This window comes from Atractosteus spatula, chromosome 2, assembly GCF_055471065.1.
Source record: "Atractosteus spatula isolate fAtrSpa1 chromosome 2, fAtrSpa1.hap1, whole genome shotgun sequence".
NCBI lineage: Eukaryota > Metazoa > Chordata > Actinopteri > Semionotiformes > Lepisosteidae > Atractosteus > Atractosteus spatula.
Window position 1 is genome coordinate 66174231 of NC_142707.1, and position 25873 is coordinate 66200103.

Below are 25873 nucleotides of genomic sequence, written 5' to 3' on the forward strand. Positions count from 1 at the left end.
TGATGTAACATGCCCAACCTAACGCCACCAGCGGGGCACAGCAATCAGGATCCTGGACTCCTACCTGGAAGGTCGTGGGTTCAAATCCCAGGTGCGACACAGCTGTTGTACTCCTGAGAGAGAGCACCCATCTTGTTTACTTTTTTGTCGGAAACGTCTAGCACAATTGAGATGGTCGCACAGTTGCACCGCTAGCGCTGTCTTCTACTGTACACCTCCAGATCTGTCCAATTTCCTACATTTACAGGGAAACCCAGGCCCCAAGTTGACACTTGCCTTTTAGGACAGTGCGTCAGTTTGGCACATGCTTTTCTCTTCGTGAGCGTTCTGCTTTTTCAACAGGAAACACCTAGCACTTCCGATTCCCTGGAAGGGCTCATTTCGAAGTTTTCACTTTCATGGTGTAAAAGAGCCTAGAGCGCTGCTTCCAAGGAACAGCCAACTCCCCCCCCCCCGAGCCAACGCGCCCCGTCCAGTACAGCAGTCGGAGGGGCCGGAGGAACTGCAGGCTCTTCTCTCCTGATAGTCCCCACTCACTCTGCGAGCGGACAAAACTGTCAGACCTTCCGTTTCTCAAGCGTGTAGCCTGATGACTTTTTCTAAAAAAAACTTTTTTTAAAAATGAGGAGTCAACCTGAAAAGGTAAAATATGTTGAGTGTGATCCACCGATGGGTTTACGTCAGCTGCATGAGAAAGACTGCCAAGCAACAATTTATCTTCACTACCCAAATAGAAGGTTTCACATAAACACGTTACACTGTTCTTTGTTTCAACCTGCTTGAGGAAAAATAACGTTTCTGATGTAGCACCTGAAGAATGCAATTGATTTGCCGATGTGAAGTTCATATGCTTCACCTGAAGACACTCCTGTTAGTCACAGTCTGTTCGAATTGGTGGAATGGACAGCGAGTGCTCACGAATGCCTATTTTCTTCAGCATGAGAAAGGCTAACACACAACAGTTTCCCTGACTTGCTACATTTTGCCTTTCGGCTAGTGCTTGATAAGAGCCCTTCATCGAGCCACCTTCTGAAAAGAGGTTCAAGGGAACATGGCTCAGTAATCCGGCTCACTCTTTTACACTCTTCCTGGAAAGATGCACTTCCTGTTTTCTGGCTTAGGCAACTTTGATTTCTTTTCAGAAACACTAAAATATAAATGTGCCAATTTAATCAAATGCATTTAATTTTTTTTCCCTTTTCCTGCAAATAGATATGATGTTACAGAGCCTCTGGCTGCAACTGTTTTCATAAATCATTTATTTTGAAGGACGCCATCCTCGGCAGTGAAAACACATTAAATAATTTAATCCTTAAACAAAAATATTTTAATTTGTACCTGGATAACATTCACTATTCACTTTCATCCTAGGCTGCATGCATATTTAGAACCTATATGAGCCAAAACCCCTAACATTGCCAAAACCTTGGAGACTAAAGTTTCAATAACATCTGTACGAAATTCCAGCCATCCATTTTTCAAACTGCTTTGTCCAGTATGGGGTCTCGAGGCAACGAGAAATGACATTAACTATATTTTTCCGGTAGAAACTTCCCGAACCATTCCTGCATGGGGAGGAGGGGGTATACATTCATCTCAAACGAATCTCTGTGTGAGCCTGTGAAGGCTGACCTTTGACCTTAAATGGCATCACTGTTTCCTCAGACGTTCACACAACTACATGTAAAATCAGGAATTAAGACTAGGCCGCTTCTTCTACTGAAGAAAATGGAGGAAACGAGCCATTGCTAGTTTTTTTTTGAAAGGCAGAGATAGAAGATCAAATGTCACACCATAATGCTGGGAATCCACCTCCAAAAAAGGAGAGTGTCCCTGTGTGATTTGGCACAAGCATCTTTCGTTTCTAGGAAGAAAAACAGGTCCAAGGTTACGTTCACACTGGCTTCAGGTCAGCTCAGTGAATAAAAATTTTCTGTCACACTGCACGAGAATTTACCCGTGATGAGTTAGGAAAAGTGTTTCAACATTATTCCACTTGGATCCCGGCCAGAGCCGAGAGATCAGTGTACCAGACAAAAGTCTCGATGAAGACCAAATCATACAACAGGCACATTTAGACGGTTCAGCTTTTTTTGTTTACCTGAAGGAAGGAGCCATACTTTCCCTGAGTTTTTTGTTAAGCACTAAAATATTTTCTTTGCCAAAATGATCATTTTCATGTACCTCTGCCACATACACACAAAAGTGAAAACAAAATCTCTATTTCATTAAAACTCAGCGGCAGGTAGTGAAGTCTAATTTGATTTCATAGCTGCCATCGAATCACATTATACATTTAAATACAATCAATAGCAGTGTTTAATTTTTCTCTACACCATCTCCATATCAGGACAAAAAAGGGGTTAATAACTAAAACACAGACAATGGATGTTAACAAACTGCAAATATCCACCCATATTCAGGCTGAATCTAAGTTTGGGTGACTGCGGCTATCTGTGGGCTTTGAGATTTCTGCCCTGTGACAGAGCTTCTTAAAGGTGCAACTCACCCACAGTTCCCCTGGAACTCCCCTTGCCAGTTTTGAACTGATCAACCAGAGGAGAGGTTAACGCACTCCAAAGAAAGCTTAGCTACATCTTGACGGCTTTAAGCCTCTTCTCCCTGTCTTTTCAGCCTTACACAGAGTTCAGTGGGGCACTGAACCTTCCTGTTCTTAAATTACAGTATAGCTTTTTAAAATAGAACACTTGCAAGACACGCTACCTAAGCTACAGGGTGGGAGCGTCGTTCAGTGCAAATTGAAGGCTTGCAGACTCGATATTTTGCCTAGCTGCACACTACCAATTTCCTTGTAAAGCTGCTTGACCCAAAAAGGGAAGCCAAATTATTTTAAGTATTTCGCAACAAATCAGCCGAAAAGGGAGGACTTAGGGGTTGCCAGCCGGATACGGCGAGAGAGACGAGTGTTGAACGGTACAGGCCGGTGTTTTTCTGCTGCTTCAGCGAGTGCCGTGAGAAGCAGCCTTGATCCAAATGTCAAACAGAAAGGCCTACCAGCGGGCATTAACACTGGAAGAATACCGGAGCCCGCTAGCTATGTGGCCCTATGGAAAAGATATTCCTCAAGAAAAACAATTCTAGAATTAACACTGACACAAGGAAGAGGTGTCCACATAAGGCACACGTCTAATTTCAATCTTTGTACCTTTCAGCGTCCCGTGAGGCCATGTGAAAGAGAAAGTGCTCAGGGAACCGGACTGGCAGCGCAGCTCAGAGTCCCTCATCTCCAAGTAGCACCATGCAGCCGCATTAAGGCGGAAAGGAAAATGAGACGCGGGCCGCGCAGATACCGGCGACCGGGCGTTGACAGTAAAACGCTGTTTCTCTAAGCAAAGCGAGTTTACGGAGGGGCGCCACCCTGACAAGTGGCTCTCTCTTCCCCGCTAAGCTGGCCAGCTGCGCCTTTCTGCAGCGCATCAAAGGAGAGTGCCTGACTGTGCTGTCAGCTCGCAGACTCGCAGGGGCTGCTGTTCACAGATGAACAGGCGCCGGAGCCCGAGGGCAATCTGCAAGGTGCGGGAACAGAGGGGGAGAGAGCAGGACCCGCACGACGAGCGGAACGGGAGAGATGGAACCGTTCCAGCGTGCAAAAACGGGACCTCCCCAGCCCGGACTGACGCTGTGGCCGTTCGCGAGTACCGCCGCCCAGGCGCGTGCGCCGGGGGATATCGCTGCTGCCCAGCTGTGAACACGTAGCTTCCTCTGAAAGGTCAAGGCGCACTGTTGTGATGATTTGAGTGGTGGGGCAGGAGCGACGGTCCCCTGGAGGGTCCCGCTACTTATCCAACCCCTCCCAGGGGAGGCAGGGGCGGCTCTCCGTGGGAGACACAGCTGCTATCGGAAAAAGCCGTGTAATGATGTAGCACAACTGCAGCCTAACACCTCTCATTAATATGCAGCAAATCTGGCTTTTTAACGTTAATGCCAAAGGGGAATAAACCGCGCGAGCTGGGCCTGCGACAGGCGTTCCCGAGTTGCGACCGCTATTATCTGTCTTTAGGAAAAGATTCCGTCGGTTTCAGTTTTGGTGTCAGTAAGATCAGGAGAAATCCTATCAGATTAAATTCCACCCCAGACACTTCCCACATCTGGAAGGTATCCAAAAATACAGAGGCCCCGGGGCATCGCCAGGATTAAAGCAGCTGATTTCAAATCAATCTCCCAACTACTCAAGGCTTTCACGCTGTAGATGAGGACTGACACATCAATGCAATTTTAATTTAGAAAAGCCTTTCATGAGCCAGGTTCATAGACAGAGGCGCGCGGAACACAAGTGTCTTGACTGTTCTCTCGTCTTGAAATCTCAGAGCGACGAACGCGGCTACAGTCTAATTAAACTAAATTAGTGTTTGAGTGAGGATCCAGGACTTCAATTCCCAGCGTACACCTTCGCTGTCACGCTCCGCTTTAAAAATATATCCTCAATTCCTCCTCGAGCCAACGTTTCTAATGATTTTATCATTCCTAGAATGAAGGGGGAAAACACTCTACTCGCCGCAGTGCTTACTGTAGCAAAAAACCTCATCTCACCTGCACGCAGGACAAAGCTGTTCTGGTTTCAAAGGGTCCTTAGCAACGGAGCGGTCGCGCTCGGAAACTCCACAGGGCCCTCTGCGGCCCGGCACACGAAGGCGTCGAACCGGGTGGAAACGCCCGCCGCCCGCCGCGTGCGCGACATCAGCCCGCACCGATCTCACGCGCAGCTCGTCCTCGCGTCTCGGGGAGCGTCAGGGCTCGAGGGCGGGGGCCGTGACTGTCCACAGGGCAGCCTCTGCTCTTCAGGGACTGCAGCGGAGGCTCAGCGGCTCCCAGTCCTGCTCCCGGAGGCGGTCGAGCTCTCGCTTCACACCTCAACCCTCTGTCGGCTCGATAGCGGGATGAGCCGCGGTGGTTGGAGTGCTTTCTGCTCTTATAACATGTACTGTAGGAGGCTCCCTCCCAACTACTGCATTCATTCACTAAGTAAAATCCCATACTTCTGAGTAGAAAAAAAAACTGCAAATAATCCAATTAGGCAACCTATTAGTTCAATTAAGGCTTCAACGAGGTAATTAATTGGAAGGAAAACCAGCAGGTGTGTAGGCATCCATGATCAGGATTGGGAATCCCTGAATCACGGACTCTCTATGAAGCTGTATAACTGCCGTCTGTATGTGTGAATTAAATTTTAAACTACTCTTAATGTTTTTGTTTTCCTTTTTTGCCAACTGACTCTCCTTTTCACAGAACTCAAACGCAATTCGATCACGGCCTAATTCTGCTCAGTGTACAAACTCGCGTGTACATATAGCACAGAACCACCCAGTTTAGGATTGCCGAAAACGGCCTCACTATACAAAGCTGCTGTCTGTGATAATATAAGATTATCTAATTATATATGTGCAGAAATATGTCTGTTCACATAGTTCCCATCCCTCTCCCGGGAAATGACCTGAACTTAGAGCAAAGTCATCACCATGCACTTTAAATACTGAGCGAGACTTCTGACCCACGCGAATCAATATCATGTGGTCAGAAACAGGTGCCCCAAAAACATCTCCAGGTTTTGCGCCATCATAAATCACGGATGGACTGAATCCTTTCAAATTTCAATTTCTCTTTCCTCCACCACAAACATCCCCTTCGAGAAGTGACGAGCCGCCACTTCAAGACAGAACCTAGCGCAGGGAAAGCCAACCAAACAACCAAGGAATATTCTGCTCCTGTCTGTCGACTCGCAGTTTGGGAATAAAGAGTGAGCCTCAAATCAAGACTCTACTTCCTCCATGAAAATTCGGATTCGCTGACCAACAGGATGCTGAACCAGGCAGGAATTTACAGGGTCTCCTTCATGAGCGAACCTCAGCACGCTTCGAAAAACTTCATCCCGAAACTTTAACAACAGAGTTTAATGCCGTCAAGACAAGGTAGCTGGCCTGCGCGATAACTATAATGGTAACTGACGGCAGAAGTGAATGAGGTCACACACGGCCCAAGGCATAATTCACAACCTTTCGACTCAGCCAGGTAGAGGACCGACAGTGACAGAGCCAGTTCCTTCCTCAGACAGAAGGTTCTCCAAAAAAGCAGGCCAGACGAACGCAGCGCAGGGCGTTTCCGCGCGCGGTGTGGGAATCCGCCAGCCCGCGTGAACGGGAGGGAAACGGGGGGCTGCCGTGCGGCGCGTCGAGGACTTACAGGCAGGCTGGAGGGCCGGTCCTGCTGTATGAGGTTCATGTCCTCGTGGCTGGGCTTCCCTGGAGTCATGGAGGGCTGGCTTCTGTTCCCATAGCTTTCCTGAGGAACCTCCTGCGGGGGGGAAAAAAAAAGGCGAGAGCCGAGTCAGGACGGCACGCGTTTCCGAGACGTCTTCAAACAAAGAGACGCCTGCCGCCGCCCGGCTGAACTGCTGGGAACACACCACATGGAGCCAAGCTGTTAGTTCAACACCTCCCTGTTCAGGCCCAGCAGCGGTAATAAAGCTCACAGGGCTTGTGCATTTAGGGGCTCCATTTTTACCGTGCAGCCAGCGTCACACCAGACACGGATGTAAACAAGTAGGTGGGGGTCGTGCTAAAGTCTTTGATGCCGGAATCTGCTGGGGAACCCTGACCTCACAGTCCAAGACCTTTGCATCCCTGGCTGCAGACAAAAGTGGAACGTTATTCCAAACACGAGAGGGCACATGAATAAGAGCAAGCATCGTCACCTGACACAGGATCCTTTAGGTGTCTCAAACTATAACCGCGAAGGGCGTAAGGCTCTTTATAACGGCCTGCGTGGTATATCTCTGCCTAGGGTGTACGTGAACGATGTCTTAGGTGTCACGGCGTCATCACTGATGCGACATTCAGCGCATATGTGGCTAAAAATGACACAGCTCCTCGGCTCCTCATCAGAAGCAATTCAGCTTCTGCTTTCGCTGCTATTGATCTCCATAGCCATCAATTTCAGTGTGGAAATTTGCAGGCCGAAACACCCGGAAGAACGACACTTTCAATTCCCAGTGAATTAAAAAATCAGGAATTTGCCTGTTTGAAACTAGGGCGTATTAACATGCGGCTGCTCCAGAAAAAAAAACACTCAATGAAATAGACGCTTTTATCAAAACATTTAGTCAACTATCCCCACAGATAAGCTCATTTTGTTCAATTTTGCTCTGTAACCCAAACCCTTCTTGCCGTGTCAATTCCTTATACAAAAGGACACATTCCTAAATCCCACTGGAACCGCTTAATCACGTCAGCTTCGATATGAAAACTCATCTTGATTTAAGTGTTATTAATTAGCCCAGGCACTAGAGCGAACAAGAAAAAACTGGCAAGTAGCTAGCAATGCAGAAACGCAGCCCTACCTAAAGTCTTTGATTTCTAGCACACACGATTCACGCAGGATCAGAAATAGATTACTATAAAACTTTTTAGAGGTATTATTTTTCCTCAGAAGGTAGGTCGCAGCAAGCAGCTCAGCAAGCGAGTAATGGCATCCTATAATTTAGCATTAATTGGTTGCTTCGAGGCACAATGTTTAACGTGACCATAATGACTATGTTTAGTAATCACAGTTTCTAGAAACAGGGATGAGAAATAACCCACATCTTGAAGATCCTGAAGTGAGGACAGTACAGAACTCTGAGCACTGCGATATTCCTTCCTGCACTACCCTACTAAGACATGAAACAGCTGTTGTCCAGGATGGTGACAAAGGGTGACATTTCAAAACTCACCTGGACAGATGGACAAGCAAACATTGTAAAAGAACCCGTTGGGTTTAACCCCCTCAACACAGCTGATTCAACTGCAGATACTTTAGCACAAATAGTTCAAATATATGCTAATTATTAATTAGATATTTTAATTAGGGAACATGATCAAACACGAAACCACAGTAAAAATATCATGTACCACAACAAGACGGCAGTAGTTAGCATTGCTGCCTCACAGCACTAGGGCCCTGGGTTCAATTCCGAATCCGGGGTGCTATCTGCGTGGAGTTTGCATGTTCTCCCAGCATTCAGGTGGGTTTCGTCCGGGTGCTTCAGTTTCCTTCCGCAGCCCAAAGACCTGCTGGTGGTTTTAATTGGCTTCTGGGAAAATCAGCCCTGGTGCGAGTATGTGTGTCTGTGTGTGCCCTGCGATGGACTGGTGTCCCGGCCAAGGTGTACCCTGCCATGCGCCCGTTGCTTGCTGGGATAGGCTCCAGTTCCCCAGTGACCCTCTATTGGATAAACCGGTTTGAAAATGGATGGATGCACCACAGCAATATAGCAAAGAGCATCTAAAACATTTTTTGTTCAATTTGCGATACAACAAAGAGGTGTACAACTGTATAACACTATTGGCTGGCTTAGGACATAAAAATGTCGAGTCAGACATAGTCCAGTGATTTTAAAATTGAAAAATTTAAAGTTTGAAGTTTGATGGGTTTTAGGTTACCATTAACAAAGTAGATGAAATACACTGAAACAGGAGTCAGTGACAAACCAATGTGGGAACGCAGCTGTATTTTGTATGTGTTATTCTATGGGGGATTCTGTGGTTTAATGCAGATCCCTTTCGCACCAAGTATATCCAGTGCTATCCACACCTGCAAAAGGATGAACCTGATACTACACCAGGTAGTTTTTGGTGAAGCAGGGGGGATATGGAGGGTCAGCTGAAATTTGCAGCAAAGGATAAGGCTACATCCACAGAGCTTCGGACTTTGTTCGAAAGCTGAAGGTTTTGAACCCATCGGGCCCTCAGTGAAAGCACTAATCTGATCGATGGCACTGCCCGACAACATCGCTGAATGCTGCTGCAGACGAGGAGTGTTCCAGCCCGCAGCTGACGAGCTGAAGTTGTGTTACAGCTGCGACCAACTGCGGCCTCTGCAATTCAAACAGCCTGCTGCCCGCTATTTTTTTTAAGAGCTGTGTGCCCTTTTGATCCAAGCTGAGCGCCGCTTATGTTTCTTGATTCTATACTGATTAAAGAAATCCCCGGATGGCAGACAGAGTGTGACATACCCCAAACTCTGCAAAGCACATGCATGAAGACTACTTAAGCAGTTTATGTTCGGGGACTCTGTTAAAGACAGGCTTCCCCAGTCCTGCAAAAAGAGCAAACCGCTGCCCGACGATTCTTGTTCAACTCAGAGGATGCGGAAGCACCATCCTGTGTATGGCCACACGTTTACGCCTCAGAGACAAAGGTAGTCATGTTGCGTGGTGTCCTTTAACAAATGATAGGTGCGGAGTCCTTTTATTCTAATCTGTTTACATGAACAAAACACAGTATTACATCACTCACAAACGTACTGTTTTTATGAGGATTGACCTGTGCAAAATGTAACATTTCTCCTCAGTCTAAGTGGACCTCACCTTATGAACAATACCACGGTATCTTTATTCACCAAACAGTCACGACCTTGGTGTAATATCTCAACTCGAAGACTGGCTTTGCTCACGGCAGGAGGTCCCAGTCACCATACTGGTGCAGCGATTTGGAAATTCTCGCCCTGAGGGAAAGACCGCCACCTGCTGGTCCACCAACACCGCATCTCTCAGCACTGAGCGGGCCCAGGCCATCTTGGCCTCCATGATTATGCTACAAGGTTGGTACCGGCGGCTCTTATTTTAGACACAAGGCATTTTAAAGACTGCTATTTATTGGCTTGCTTTTGAAATCTTCAAAGAGCAAGCAAACAGCCGTCTTAAACTTGAAGTGCATTTGTCGGTGAGTGAGACTGATTCTGTAATGTTAGACCACACACTCCCCAGGCAAACAGGGCAAAAGCAGGGCACTGGTCCTCTCAATGCTATAATGACTATGGAAGAAGGGAGTTTTATTTCCCCTCCAAAAGTCACAGTTTTGGAATAATAGGGGGAAAATAGGGAAAACCATTTTATATGCTTTGTCCTTACTTGTTAAAAAATGTAACGGTCCTCTACATTTAATTTCTCCTCTGCCATAATGCTCGCACATAGGGAATAGCCCGGGCAGGACAAACCTGACTGCAAACAAAACTGTACCAGAGCGAATAGTGGTCAAACTCCCCCTCACATCTAATGATAATGACAATGTTGCTTTATTAGCCCTGTACAATTTCTTGCATTAGGAATTCATCTTTTCACATACCCCAGCTTGCTCTCCATGAGACACACAGACAGGGAGAGAAGCTGGGGGTCAGAGCACAGGGTCAGCCATTGTACGGCGCCCCTGGAGCAGCTGGGGTTGAGATCTTGCTCAGGAGCCCAACGGAGTAGGATTCCTCTGCCGACTGCGGGATTTGAACCAGCAACCTTCCAGTCACTGGCGCAGATCCTGAGCCACAGAGTCCGCTCCCACCGACGCGCGGTTCAATTGTTTTGTCCACAGTAGCGTGCTTGTCCTGCACAGAATCACCTCGTGAACCCCTGAATCACATCGCAGGGTAACTGTACAAATCATTTTCGGCATTAGCAGTTACCTGACTCACAGATCGCAGGGTCTTGGCCCAGGCACAGCAGGCCGGTGTCAGATTAGGACCTTAGGTTAAAGACAGGCAATGTAATGAGGTAGCCAGCAGAGGGAAACATTGTTTCCTCAGCGTGACACACGCAGGCAAGCCAACAGCGTTTACCTAAAGACAACCCATATACTGAAACACCACTGCTGAGAACAGCTACTGTACAGTAAACCCCGTTCGTAGTCCTTTCCTTGGGGAAAATGCAGATAACTACAAGGCACAACTACAAAAAAACACAGGCTAATGCAATTTATCCTGCTGATTTTATCCAATATATGCAGCAAAAAAAAAACCTTTCACGGAATGGAAACCAGAGGTGAATTCATTCGCAGGATTCGCACAATTTCAATCCCTCAACTCTACCACTATAATTCTCTTGCAACGGTGAATTTAAAATTGTTACTCACTGTGTTTTGTTAAGCACCTAACGCAAGATATTCACCTACCCCTCCGTTTTTGTATGATTTTATGCGATGGGCTTAGACCAGGATGAGCGGTGATTTATGTTTTACAGAATCCCTTAAGAGATGTTACAGCACCAGAACAGCCTTCACTGTATTCAGTGTGGCTGCAGACTCAGGACAGTAGCAGGGGTGGAGAAGTACTGTAATGCTGTAATGTACACTGAAAGAGCAGAAAGAGGTGGCCTAGAAACATCTCACAGATTGAGAGATTGAAACAAGAATCTGTGCCCGGATTTGAAATGATGACCAACTGGTGGAGAGGGACAACATCCTAGCATAGGCGCCTGGGGGTATTTTAACTGTATTCTGATGATTTGTGGGAAACCATCGTCCCATCGATCACTTTCAGATACTTTGTGTACAGTGTGATCCTTGAGTCTAAATTTGTGAAAGCCCAACGTCGCATCCTGGCGATGTTTTACTTTTAGCCACAGTGTTATGCAAATAAACAAACCAAAATGACAAAAACTGTCACTTCACGTTTGGCATCCTCAAAATAATGCTTTCATTTTCTTTCATACTGTGCCTTTTATCCTAAACTGGAATCACCACAAACCAAACATTTGCAGCACCATGCAGCAATTGTACCACAGTGTCATATACTGCAAAGAAAATTTCCTTAATGCTCTGGTAATTCTCCCTCTAGAAGGAACTGATATCATGATATAGGCCTACTGTACAACAACTAGTTGGAACAAACTCATTTTGACAAACAATGTTAAGGCCTTTCAGTCTATCAAGCCAATCTGTAGTGAGAGACTAACCCCAGAATCTCATCCTGCCACATCTAAAAAGACACCAGGGCATCGGCTTCCAGAACAGGGCTGGGTAGCTTGTTCCACACCCCCAGAGTTTTACTTGCGAGAGGAAGAGGACCTCGCACTGCAGAGCACGTCAACAAACAGAAGCACAGAAATAGCAAACGGTGTTCAAGATGATAGTATTACACATCCTGCTTTATTTCACAAAGCTAATGCAGCTTAGCTGTGGCATGAATCATCATGTGGTACCTGCAAGTGTACATTTCTGTCTGACTTCCTGTTAACTTGTGTATAGCGCCACTAGTCTCTGGAGATGTGCAGAAGCTCACAGGTGACAATCTTCCTTGAACGAACAGCCCTCAGAGTAAAACAACATCACTTCACAAGAGACGGCCTTTGGAAAAGTCAGTTTTTCCTTGATTTAAGCCCTTCGGGACATCCTGAACAGAATGTGATTTCGAACAAACGCAGAATAGGAAGGATACTTTTAACAACGATTACCGAGCCGCCTAAAAGTGAACAAAATTCAGTCTCAAAAAGAGGGACCTTTTGCTTTGGGAAGAGTCTGAAACAAAAACCTGGCACGCCTCAGGTATAATTTTAAAAAGGGGAGTATGCAAATAAGCTTGCACAATGTCATATGACTAGGTATCCCACAAGAAATTGGAATTCACATTTTAAAAAAAATAAATCATACACAGTGCTCAAAGTAAAAGCATTTTTCCTCAGGCTTTCTGAGGTCATAACCTCTATTTCTGAAATACCAGACTCAGGTTCACAAACACCCACACACATGAACATCACTTATGCAGTCAAAACAGGAGAGGACCATACTGTTAATGCCAAACTCAAATATTTACTTCAACACGTGTATTTACTCTGGGCAAAGCAGTGCTAAATGGGTCAGCCTCGTGTCGCTGTTTACATTAAGGTTCTGTCATCATGCTGAAGTTTTGCTTTCGTTACGAGGAACGCCTTCCCCTCTGTAATCGGCCTTTCCCCCACTGAGAGGAAAGGACAAGCAATCCCGGCCCTACCTACAAAACCAGACTCCGTGTCCTGGACATCGGAGCTTGCAGAAAGAACTGTGCCACCACGGTCACGTTTCTCCTGAGTCTACACGAGCATTATTATTGCAGCCCGTCACCTGCCAAGCGACCAGGTTCAGCTCAAAAGAAAAGAAACTCAGCAGTCTTCAAATGCAAACAAATCTGGATTTATTGCCATCAAAATAGGGATAACCAAAAAACCCCTCACAGGAGTCCTCTCTGCACACCTTCTCCCCAAGGCACCCTCTCCATACTGAGCTCTCCCAGTCCCTTTTATAGCCCCTCCTCTCCAAGGACCATCCCCTTAAAGGGACTCGCTCACGTTTTTTAACAGACATTTAACAGAGATGGACAATGTGATCAAAATAAAGTATTTAACCATCCATAAAAAACTTATACATTTTAACAGAGTCACGCAACAGTTATATATCCACTTAAACAAAACAAATAACCTTACATCAGTTATTTATAGATGGCTCACCTGTCACCTTTCCCTTTAAGATCATTTGTGTGATACTACAAACAGGAAAGGTGACTGGTGGCCATCTTGATCAACACAATACAATACTCCACTGGGGGAAACACTGCAGTGAGTTTAGGGAAAGAAAAAAGGTAAGTATCATTCACACTTCATTCGTATCACATACACACTCTCAAACATACCAGAAGGGTAGAGGGAAATATTGGAGTACTTCATATTCATCAAAAGAAAGAAAGAAAAAAAACAAGCACTCAGTCACACAGCCGGTACTGAATTTAGACAACCACCAATGAAGGCCCTTCAGCAAGTCTCAGCCGAAGTAATGGGGAAAACTGCAGATCGCAGCATTAATAAACTGAATTCAGTAAAGCCAGCAAATACTTGACGAGACCTTTCGAAACTCATATGCATCATCCTTCGAGAAAACGAAAATCACAACCGGGTTTCTAATTCCGTTTTGCTGAAAAGATCTGCCGATGATATACTTCCACCCAGGTCATTGAGCCTGGTCATATTCTGGAAAAGCATGCAGCCACAACACACTTTAGGACTCCAGTCAGTCTTGATCATGTAGCACTGAGATTTCCAACACACTCCAGATCCCAGACTTATTATTCCAAAGTATATGAGCACGTAGGGTGAACATCACATAGACAGAAGCAGTTCTAAAAAAAGTTAGGGAAAAATATTTTTTTCGGTATTTTGCTTCTTCTCCTGAAAAAGATTAAAATCTGTTTGACGTTATTATTATTATTATTATTATTATTATTATTATTATTATTATTATTGTTCAAAGGTTATGTAGACATTAAGGCAGTTATGCTGTTGTTTTAAATGGCTTGCTGTCCTGAAGCAAATTACTGTTCATTAAGAGGAGTCTGTTGTTGTAGCGGTCCTGTTGTCCTGACGTTGATAAACACGTCATGGTTGGATTGTCTCTGCCTTCATGGCCAGGGCTCTCTTAAAAAAGAGATTCATTCTCGGTAAACAAAGTTAAAATTACATAAAATGATGCATTAAAGCTCATCCACCCAAACTCATCACAGTATTTCACAGAGAAAGGGGCGTAATTAAGTGTGCGAGAGACGTAGTTTTTTAACATTTTATGCATTTAACATTCTCTACACCTTACTGACATACCACTGCACCTTGGTCCTTCCAGTCTACCTGAATTACAGATTACTTTTTATTAATACCTTCAGAATCGATAACTGATTTTCACCTTAAATGGATGATGTTATTGCATATGCTGTCAGCTGAGACACGTGCTATCAGATATGCTGCAATCCAGACCTTTAAAATAAAGTCTTCCAAATTAATTCCCAGGGCTTCTACACAAACATCTGCACACACAAAAAAAACAATATGCAACTGCAGCTTTGATGAAAAGCTTTTTGTTTCAGATGATTAGGCTAGTTCATTTCATAAATTCAGATAAGCTTCTGGAAGCTGTTTATCGCCTGCTGACTGAGGAAGGAGTCTACACGACAGGACGTTAGTAAAACCCGTTTTTGAAAAAACATTTGAAGTGTACAAGACAAGTGACTTATTTGCATTTGACCTTTTTTAGTCAGTAAAATTTTAGCAGGACCTTGTGGTGTCCCAATAATTTCTGAGAACCATCATAAATAGATTCATTTTAATGCTGGTGGTCAATTGTTCTCTTTCCTATTTTAAAATGTTAAAGAACCTGCAGACAAGACACACAGCTTCAATGCTAAAAGTTAATGGAAACGGTACCTTTAACCTATAAGAACTGCGATCCACTGCACTCTCAAGCTGGTAAAGGTATAAGTGAATATCTACAAATAACATTGCCCCCACACGTGCTTAGTGTAATGTGATTGTTAGAAAAGTCTTTAACACAGCAAACAGATCTTCATACTGCTCCCACAGCAACAGGCCTACATGACAGAACAGGCCAGTTTCTCCTTCTAAAAGCACTCATGGCTTTCAAATGAATTAGTCATTCCAACACCTTTAGATGCAGATCTCCACCAAATCTTCTGCTAATTTCATTAATATTCATTAAAAATTAAGCTTAATTGCATATCTTTAAAAGCCCCTATAGCTTACTGCGTCTCGGAAGCCCCGAGGACAGTGATTTCAGATTTAACTGGGCAGCTCGCTGGAGCTTTTCATCGGCATAGCAGGAGGTGGATGTTCTTTAGAAAGAAGGCAATACAAAAATAAAGTACTGAATTTCAACTGCTGATAACTATGGTAATATGCAACCTATTGTTTATTTTTTAGCATTTTGATTGCATATATATATATATTTTATTTATTCTATATTAAAATTAACTCCTGTGCTTGGAGCTACTTTAAATAGGTCACAAGACACAACTTAAACTTAAAAGCACACTTAAAGAAGTTTTTAATCTATATGTCAGATTTTATGTGGTATAAGATTAATAAATTCCCACACAGGCAGGGTACCCACTAATTTTTACTAACAAAATTCCAAAACTTTTCCATGACTTTTCCATAACTTCTAACCAAATTTCCATGGCTATATGTCTGCACTTTCAAGAATATGTTGGCCTTACAACTGCTACAACAATCTGTGGCATTTAGAGCAGTGCTATTTAATTCATTCCTCTGACCCAACTCTTGCACACCTGATTCATCTGAGGGTTTGGTGATGTGATGATTGGTTCTTCCAGGTGTGCAAGAGCTTGGCAAGAGGAAAAATGCATACTGTAGGCCAATTCAATACCACTAAGCATAAACGTGGACTACAATTTACAGAATGTAAGTGTAAGTGTTTAGCATTAGCAACATTCCTCATCTGTAGGCCCACACAGGCTAGGGAAATACAGGGCTTTTATCATTCCTGAAATGCTTCACTGCGTAAACACAAACTCTTTTCTGTCTGAATAACTTCCGAGTACCTCAACATCTTGACAAACTGAACGCAGTTCGTGCAATAATAATCTTGAAAGGTGTCATTGGTGAATCAGATCAGTCTCAATGGATTTTGTCTCGTCCACCCTCTGAGAGCGTGTGGCGCATCTTCTCCACAAGGTCCTCAGCAGTTGCATGCCCCCTGAGCTCCGAGCGTCCGTACCTAGTTTTCACTTCCCCACCATCCCAAATCCCCACATGTAAATCCATTTACATGAGTTGCAGGGCGTGATTAAGAATCTCATCACAATGCAGGGCACATCCTGCTTGTCGTGACACTGCTCCGACAAGCAGCGATTTAAAATAGGGAGCAATTCCGAAAGTGGTCAAATACGCGGATATTTTGAGCTGCGATTTCGCCGGCACGGAACTGTGTTTTAAACTGCTGCCCTACGTTGGGGCACGATTTGTACGAATAATGTGAATCGATTACTTTCAGCGCCCACAGAACTTCCGCTGAGAGTACATCACTGCTGGACCCTGATATCGGAGTTTGCTGGGCCGTCTCGCTGCGGGAGGTGACCGTGCTAACCTCCGCGGTGCTAGCTGCAGACGAGCTGAAAAGGGCTCCGACTGCAATTGTTTCTCTTGCAGCCTCACCGTTGTCGATGCGTTCTTTACCCTTCGCGTGACTTGCCAGCGCAGCTTCACCCATCATCTTCACGTCAAAAGTTTTCCCGCATAATCCACATCTCGCACGTCCTGGGCCTTCATCTTTTTGCAGCCATAGCTTGTATTTTCCGCACGCTAACCAGAGGTCACTGAAAATACATTTTCCCGGCATTTTGATATGGGCGCTAGGCTGGCCAGCTTACAGCTCACTATAAAATCCCCGCAAGAGGGTCTGACACGACACAATAACGTATAATATACTATTACACACTATTATGTGCGGGCTCTTTTTAAAAAGTTTGCTTATGTACGAACAAAATTAAAATGAATGATAGAGCATGATAATTCCAGGTCCATTAAAAACAAATCCATGACTTCTCCAAAACTTGACGGGATATTTTACCATTTTTCAAAACTTTCCCAGGCCTGGAAAATGAATAAACTTTTCCAGGATTTCCGTGACCGTGGGAGCCCTGCACAGGGATTATCGGCCAGTAAAGAATTCCTGTAACCTGCATCGTTATGAAATCAACAATGGTCTTCCGAAAACATCACAATTTATGCAAAAAGCTAGCTGCCGGAGTTTGCTAGAGAATTGTGAGGCAATACAAAGTAAGCAGACATTGCACAATTTAAAACGGGGCATTTCCTATCAGACATGCTGAAGGGCAATGTGTTTGAGTGAGGATCCCTGGACACTACCCTCGTGTGTGAAAGGACCAAAGACACTATGGCAATACTAGAACTGGGCAACAAGGATGGCCTACTGCCAAATAAATACTGAACAGGATCCCAAGAAGAAGAAAAGCCAAGCAGAAGGCCTCCTTTCAAGCCAACAAGATGAATGAAGTGTGTTCTGCAAGTCAGCAAAAGACCTTGTGCAGAAGAATCTTGGGAACAACTTCGCCCAGCTTCCACAGAACAGATAACCTCCTCGATATCAAACCAAGAGACAATTATTCAGTTAAAAACAACTCCTAACTGACCTCTCAGAAGGCACAGTGATTCTCCATTATTAAACAGATAGTTCGGCATGCCAGACAAGTTTTGTGTCAAGTTTCTCACCGTACCAAAGCAGGGAAAAGCAATGGAGGGACAAATTCGTCAGTCAGATGAGGACACAAGTAAAAAAAAAAAGCTTAGCTTTAGCTTATATGCTGAGAAACCAACCTTCAGTGTAGATATTACAAGCCCTAGGAACCTACTAGAAAGGCCAGCATTCCTTCTTGGCCTGTGGTTAGACTGTCCTGGAAAAACGGACTCACTGTCAGTTCATCAATAAAACCTGTCATATATTAAGGTTTTTTGCTTTATAACAAAAATACATATTGAACTTCAATATAAAAGCACGTAGAGTCGTTTCAAACGTTCTATCTTTCGCACAGAGAACGGCGACGATGAGAGGAACATCGTTCACGTGACTGTTTCCTCAGACCCCTAACGTTTATGACTGAACTCGGTTAAAAAAAAAGTTTGGTTTATGAAATTGAAAGCCTGAAATTAAAAATGAAAGCGAAGCCCTGCATAAATCATAAATCAATCTTTTCTAATCTTGTCATTAGAAAAATAAACGGGGACAAACGGCAGCTTGTCTCATGCTTGCCTGACACATTTTTTTAATGGGGAGCTGATACAACTAAAAGTGCTGACTGCAGCAAATCAGAAGAGAATGCTCACTTTAGGCAGATGAATGATCTTTGATCCAGTAAGACAGAGAAAGATATTTAGAGGGTTACAATACACTTTGCCATTGGAAAGGTTATGGCAATTAAAATCAGCTCCAGCACATTAAGAGTTGAAACCTTTCGTACGAACTGCTCCCCCTTATCGCCTCTCGTCTCACTCGCCAGAATCTGCCCCTATTTATAACGGCCTCCCTCCCCATTCTGATACTTTTATTACCCAGTTAATTAATGGAGGTGTTAGCTAATATTCAAATGCTGACCAATTAATGACATTGAACTTTGAATGGCCCTGCTTCGTCTCCCACAGCACAGTCTTCCACCAGTGAGCTTGCTGCTATCACCCCCACGATTTAACACGGGCTCAGGGAGGTTAATATTTCCACACCGCTGCAGAGAGAGACTCCGTTCTAATTAACCTTCGACTATTTAAATACTGGAAGGCTGGATTTAGGAGAAATGGCGCTTTGCAGATATTGGCATTAGGAACATAATATCAGAACGAAATAAAGCCTGGAAAGAATTAGAATCTGGCTGTGCTGCGTGACTCTTTCTGAAATGTAAATATCGCGTTTGACTGTGAAGAGACCAAATGTAAATGCTTATGAACAGGGGGCCTTTGTGCATTTAACGGACACGAAGAAAATAACAGAATCTCACAATGACGTTTTCATGAATGAAACGCTCCTCAACCAAATCTCTTCACAAATCACAAAGCAGCGAATTAGAGTGCCACGCAAGAGTATTCAGACCTTTCCTATGGTCTCGCATTTTGTCAATATAATACATATCCTATTCACCTAAAAGCTTAGACTAAAGATCTCTGAGGGCAAGATAAATTACAGTAAAGGTCGACAAAAACTAAGAAAAAACTGAAATATAATGATTTCATAAGTATCCAGACCAGTGAACTCAATATTTAATGGAATCGCATTTGGCAGCAGTTACAGCTGCAAGTCTTTCGGACAAGTCTTCGCCAACGTGGCCACCAGCTTAGTCCAAATCTTGCATATTCTTGACAATTGTTCTCAAGCTCACTCAAGTTGTTTAGGGATCACACATTGACAGCAGTGTACGAGCCTTTCCACAGATTCTCAACAGGATTCAAGTCAGGACTTTGACTGGGCCACTCAAGGACATTCACTTTGTTATTCAAAAGCCACTCCAGTGCAGCTCTGGACTTGAGCTTCGGAGCACTGTCCCGCTGACAGTGAATTTTTGTGCCATATTTAGGTCTGAAGCAGTACTTTACTCCATTTATGTTCCTATCACTCTTGACGAAATTCCCAGTTCCTGCTGATGAAGCTGGACTATAAGATAATGTTGCCACCACCATGACTGATACTTTGTCAAAAAGATAAAATTTTGCCTTGTCTGACCACAAAACCCTTTTCCAAGTGTTTGCAGTATTGTGTCAGTGCTTTGTTGACAATCACATGCAAGATTTGGGGTTTTTCTTTCTGCTGTTCCCTACCAGCCCCTTTGTAGAGTGACAGGGATGCTGTTGACCCCTGAATTTTTCTCCCAGCTCAGTGACTAAACTCTGTAATGTTCAAAGTCACCACTGGCCTCACTGTGGTATCCCTATCCAGCTGTTCAGACAGATTTGGACGGGTGTGGGTGCCTTTCACTTCTTAATGATCAACTTGTTCAAAGAAATATTCGGTGTCCTTCAGAATTTTTTATACCATTCTCTTGGTCTGTGCTTCTGTCTGAGGAGAGATGTTGAGTTGAGATTCCTGAGGTGTTTTGAAAGCTTCTTCATTTTTATGGTTTGAATCTTGGCTTGAAAATCGTTCCTGACTGAGGGACCTTATGAAGAGGTGTATCGATACTGAAATCATCTGAATCGCTATTATTGCACGCATTCTAATTGTGTGGCTCGTTAAGGTAATTTTGCGCACCCAAATTAATTTAGGTTTGCCACAGCCAGGGGTTTGAATACTTAGACAATCAGGACTTATTCATTTTTCTTTCATATAAATGTGTTTATTCATTCTCTTTGTTTTTTTTACTTTAAATGTGTGGGTAGGTTGTGTGTATAACATATTAATTGCTACTTCAAGTGTCATGACTGCACACTTTAAAGAAACAAAACTGTGAAAAACTGTGCAAGGGTCTTCATTCTTCTGCCAAGTAGTATAATTATAAGGTGAATATTTTTAATTCATAATATATGATGTTATAACATCTACTGAAGTTATATTTTAGCTGACAGAGCTACTATTACCAAAAAATAGACACAAAAGTGTTAAGAAACATGGAGGTTTGCTCTTGTCCTGATAGTATAAAAGATACTATTAACTTAATAAAAACGTCTAACCACCTGCTTACACCACCCTTATTTTTATAGGAACTGTACTAAAGCCTTGCTGTAGTGTCTCTTTATTACTACTACAATAAGATGCTTTGCTGTTGTACATTGCTTGCTGTTATGGGCTGCTGAACTAATGGCAAAACCCTGCTACCGTTCAGCAAGGCTGTGAATTCTCCAGGACTGTAAACATCTGACAAGCATCGATCAGAGGACAAGAAACGGAAGCAATTTCAGGCCATAGAGGAAATGGCCACAATGATTACAGGAAAAGAGTGACTCACAGGCCAGAAGGCCATCGTTAAAACCGTGCTTGAGTGGTACTTCTGGAAGAATAAAAAAAACGGTCTTAAAGCACAGACATGTGGTAAGAGGTGGTTTTAGAACACACACTTAAAACGTTGTCTTAAAATACACACTTTTTCTTAAACACTTCATGAAGGAACCCGTGACAGTGACAAATCCAGACAGTTCACCCCATTACTCAGGTAGTCCACTTTAAGACAACACACAGCTTCGGTATTGACTCTATACCTCTTACAGGAAAGGAAAGCGGTTTATTTTCAGGAAGAACTGAAATGTAGCATGTATGGAAAGCTTACAAGAACCTCCTGCCACAATGCATCACAATACTGCACTGGTCTGAGAGGACGCTCCACCACTTCTAGGAGCTAAGCCGCATTCAGCTCTAACTGAAGCTGCTCTCTTAACTAATTATTGAAATGTCCTGTTATGGGGGCAACAATAATAATATGAACTGAAGTATGAGTATTTTCCCAGAGACTAAAGGCTGTATGCCAGTATACACGAGCGAAAAGGAAGCAAAAGGAAACTGCCCACTAACAGAGTGATTTCAAGGGTAAGGCTCAATTACACTATACACTGAAAGCTACAGGGAAAAGACTGGTTCTTGAAGCGCGTTTTTTAAACATGTCAAAACCTGAGTCTTGAATGGATCTGGGCGATGGGTCCTTCAGACATGGTACTGCACAGGAGAAACCTCTATCAGCCCTTGAGCTGACCCTTGTCCTTGGATGCGTTAGGAAGACAGAATCAGAAGATCCATGGGTAAGATTCCACTCATGGAGACAGGGAGGCAGGGACATTTACAGAGGACGGGAGTATGGACAGAGAACAAAGAGTGAAACATGACCCCAGGGTCACAAGTGTAAACTATGTGGAGGTATATTTAAATTTATATTTAGAACTGGAGGCGCCTCTTTACACAGAGAGCTGTAGGAATCTGGAATAAGCTATGCAGCCAGGTTGATGAAAATGAAACCCTGGCTTCTTTTCAATTCCCTTTGTGAAGCAGATGTTGGCAGCTATAAGCATAACCTCAGTCTTGTTCGGGTTTAGTACAAATAAACTACTGTTGCATCAAAATCTCAGTCTTAACGAGGCTTAGGTAAATACCCGCAGCAGCAGGATCTGATCTGGTCTGCAATGTGCAATCAGTCCAGCAGGGCAGCAGAGAAATTCTGTGTAGTGAAAGACCCAGCAAAGTACCCTGAGGAACACCCTGAGCCAAGGAAACAACAACTGATTTAAAACAGCAAAGGGGTCCAACTGGAGGAAAACCCACAAAGCTTTCAGAACAAGATAATGGGTAATTTTTCACATGGTCAGGCAGGATGCCTTAATTGACAGAACCAAAAGCTGCACTTAAATCCAGGAAGAGAAGCATATTAAGTGACCCGGAGTCAGAACCATCACCCAAGTGTTAGCTACCGCGACAAGGGCTGCTTCAGTGCCGTGTCTCTGTGGAGACCCTGACTGAAGGGGTCTGAAGAGTTCCTTACGCGAACAGCAAGTTTGTAATTGAGCCACCACCCGCCTTTGCAGAACTGTAGTGAGAAGAGGCAAACTGGACAGAGAGACGGAGTTGTCAAGCTCTCGGTGGTCCTGCTTAGATTATTTTAATACAGGTGTGACAGCAGCAGATTTTTAGCCTCCAGGCATTAGACCAGACTTCAGGAACACCATGAGCAGAAAGGTAACAAACAGACAAAAAAAACCAGAAACCAGCTTTGCTTGAGAGCGTTGGCATTAGGCCCAAAAACTCAAGAAAGCATAATTGTCATGACTGCAGGAGTTGAGGTCACAGCTTAACAGTCTGTATCTTGTCATAAAAAAATGAACAAATGTGTTACACTGTTCAGTAGAGGGAGGCGAGACAAACTCATTGGCTGGTTCAAGCACTTTATTGATGGAGAAAAGGACAACAATGGGAAAGGAATTCTTACACAGGGTCTCAGAATAAAGATACTGTACACTGTCAGCAAGATTATTCCACTTGTTTCATTAATAAAACAAAAAGACACCATTTTGCTTTCAACTGAGCTCTCTGCTGACAAGAGAGTCATCAGGCATCACGTGCTCTCAAATGTCTGGGGGAGAGTACATAAGTAAACGCCCTAGAACCATGGTCATCCTCAGAGAAGATGGAGTTACGCCTTGCTTGCATCTGTCTCTTGGATTGAGTTGAGTAATCTGATTTCAGCTTAGTTTACGGTCATATTTCTGAAGCCGCGGTGTCCTGTGGGAGGATGGCAGCCCATCTGCTATCGCACGTGGCCCTCACTTGGAACTCAAAATATTGAAGTGGGTGACTGATGTACTAACTGAATTTCTACCAGAAATTAACAGGAGCAGAAAGTGAATTACATTTTATGAACTCCAGTTCACCTCTTACCATTTTCCACTGCCCGGTAAGTTCTTTTAACTCCTTCTCAAAGGACTGTCAACTCAAATCGAGCGACATGCTGAGAAAAACACACTAAGGAAACCAAAATGCGTTATTTTTTTTAACCAGGAACAAAAGAATTCAGTTCACAAGAAAAAGCCAGTTATAATGTAAAGGCAAGCTGGGGAAAGAAATGAAGCCGATGGCTTTCTAGAAATCTGAGTGGGTCTCTGTTTAGAGACAGGCAACAGTTTATACTTTAAACATTTCAGTTGTCAGTTAATAAACGTTTGAAGCAGTCTGAAAATTGCATATTGAGGTAGACGTCCTCTACTTGTATGTTTCCTCCAGAAACTAAACTGAGATGGAAATATTTTCCAAGGTAAAAACTTTTTTAAAAAGGCTTTTGTGACCTTTTCAAAATCATAGGCCTCTGCACAGCATAATAAACAGGCCAAGCCTGTGGTGCTACCAAAGGTCGCTTGTTAACATTTTCCCTCCTAAAGACCTCTGCTGGTAATGCACCACTCCTGTGTGCAAGTTTTACTTGCCCTCTTTCCTTTATAGCCCATCAAGAAAGAGGCAGAAATCCTGCACCGTTTCTACAGCAGAAGTATTAAGAATGTATAACAAGATAGGCAGTGTAACTCTGAAGATGAAGATTCAATTCTGCACCTAACTCCAGATCCCAAAAGCTTGTGAAGTTGCTCTGCGGTTCCTAACCATCCAAAAATCCAACAACTGCCTCCCCTTTTACTTGCAGGACTTGGGGCCACACTCCCCCAGGTGCAACTCTCAAGCGCCACTGAAAGAGAGCAAAGTTTATTCGACTCCATAAAGACAGGAGCAACAGAAGTCACTGAGAATAAACCCTTCCCATCCACTCGTACAGGCAGCAGTGGGAAGGAGCGGTGAGGGCTCTGGACTCATGACTGGAAGCTGAACTGTGAGCTCAAACCCCAGAGGGGGCACTGCGCTTGTATCTCGAACAAGGTCATTCATGCGGGTGTCTTTGGCAAAACGGACTGCCGTACAAATGACTACAGCCGTTTAGGAAAGGAGAATCTGCTGAATAAATTAATAATAATGAAAGGGAAGAAACGCCATGTTATGAGCACAGACAAGAAAACCTCCTTTTCCACCCAATGCCCAAGGGTCTTTCAAGAAAAAAAAAAGGAAAGGTAGTTAAATATTTAAATGACAAAAATGTGAGTTAGGTCAAGTTACATCTGATTTTCCATTCTTAATCATAACAGAGAATCCCACTGGAAGTAAATCAAGACTCAGCCAGGGCTGTGCTGAAGTAATCCCTTTCACACTGAAGCGACTTGGATTCACCTCAGTGACCCCTCGGCGCTCGGGCCTGTCTCAGGTAAACTCTCACATTTTCGAAGCTAGTCAGAAGGGGGTGGGGGGGGGAGGGGACAGAGGCCCCCCGCCTCAATGGCCTTGCAGCCACTCGCACAAGGAGAGCGCCAACCGCTGGAGACGAGGCACAAAGCAGCCTGGGACGACACATCGAGGGCCGTGCAGTCAGAACAGTACTGCGTCAAACGGGCCTGCTGTCCAGAACAAAATCAGAAAACACAACACTTTCAAGCCGGTCAAGCCTGGCAGCATCAGCGTCTGCTGCAGAAGCGTCAGGCTGCAGGAACAGAGAGCAGACAGAGGCCTGCGGAGGTGGACGGGAATCTGGGATCTTACCTGCTGGGCTGAGGCTCTGGGCTGCATGTAGGCAGGCTGTGTCAGAGCGGAGGGCGGCTGTGGCTGGCTGAAGTACGGAGGCTGGCCCTGCTGGCAGTACCCGCTCATACCCTGCTGACTATACTGAGGAGGCATCTGCTGAAAGAGCCAACCAAAGCAGAGACACCAGTCAGGAGGGCGAATGAAGAGACCCGGGCCGAGGCCCTGTTGCACACGCAAGCGCAGACACAGACACAGACACACAACAACACACACACACACACCGCACACCGCACACCACCCACACATGCACGCACGCGGAGAGGCATGTACACCTGCGCTCCACACACAGGCCGTCCTCTGCAACCCAGCCAGCCATGCCCCTGGCGTGTGGATCTCCAGACTGTACAGGCCTCAGGCCTCTGGACTCTTAAAAAAAACTCCCTCCAGAAATACACATCTCTCTGAAATGGCTGTTTGAAGGGGGGAAGTAGACAGTAAGCAGAACAAGATAACTTGCCTGTGAATCATTTCATTAAAAAATGAGTACAAGAAAACAAACCCAAACAGTCCACCCCTCCACCATGTTCTTTTTAAACATTTTGTTTACTGCCGTAAGGCGTAACTGTAGCCGTTGGGAGCTACAGTCCCAAACACCAAAGTCACCACCCGCTGAAAAAGGAATAAGAAATAAATAAGCTGTCGGTTTGCAACCCAACAGCAGCGTATTGTTCACGATATGAGAA

The 25873-nt window shown here is 44.4% G+C and overlaps 1 protein-coding gene across 5 annotated transcripts in view; it reads right to left on the reverse strand.

Annotated features, from left to right (window-relative positions):
• The window catches only part of arid1b (AT-rich interaction domain 1B), a 236383-nt gene that overhangs the window by 158922 nt on the left and 51588 nt on the right, over positions 1-25873 (reverse strand). For 2 of the 5 annotated variants that reach the window (XM_088933099.1, XM_088933072.1), the window contains exons 3-4: positions 25149-25286; positions 6199-6309 (exon numbers count right to left, since the gene is read on the reverse strand). In XM_088933099.1, the coding sequence (XP_088789225.1) occupies positions 6199-6309; positions 25149-25286 (249 nt within the window). The remainder of the gene's footprint in view (positions 1-6198; positions 6310-25148; positions 25287-25873) is intronic. The other 3 variants (XM_088933107.1, XM_088933080.1, XM_088933090.1) reach the window with 2 other exon arrangements.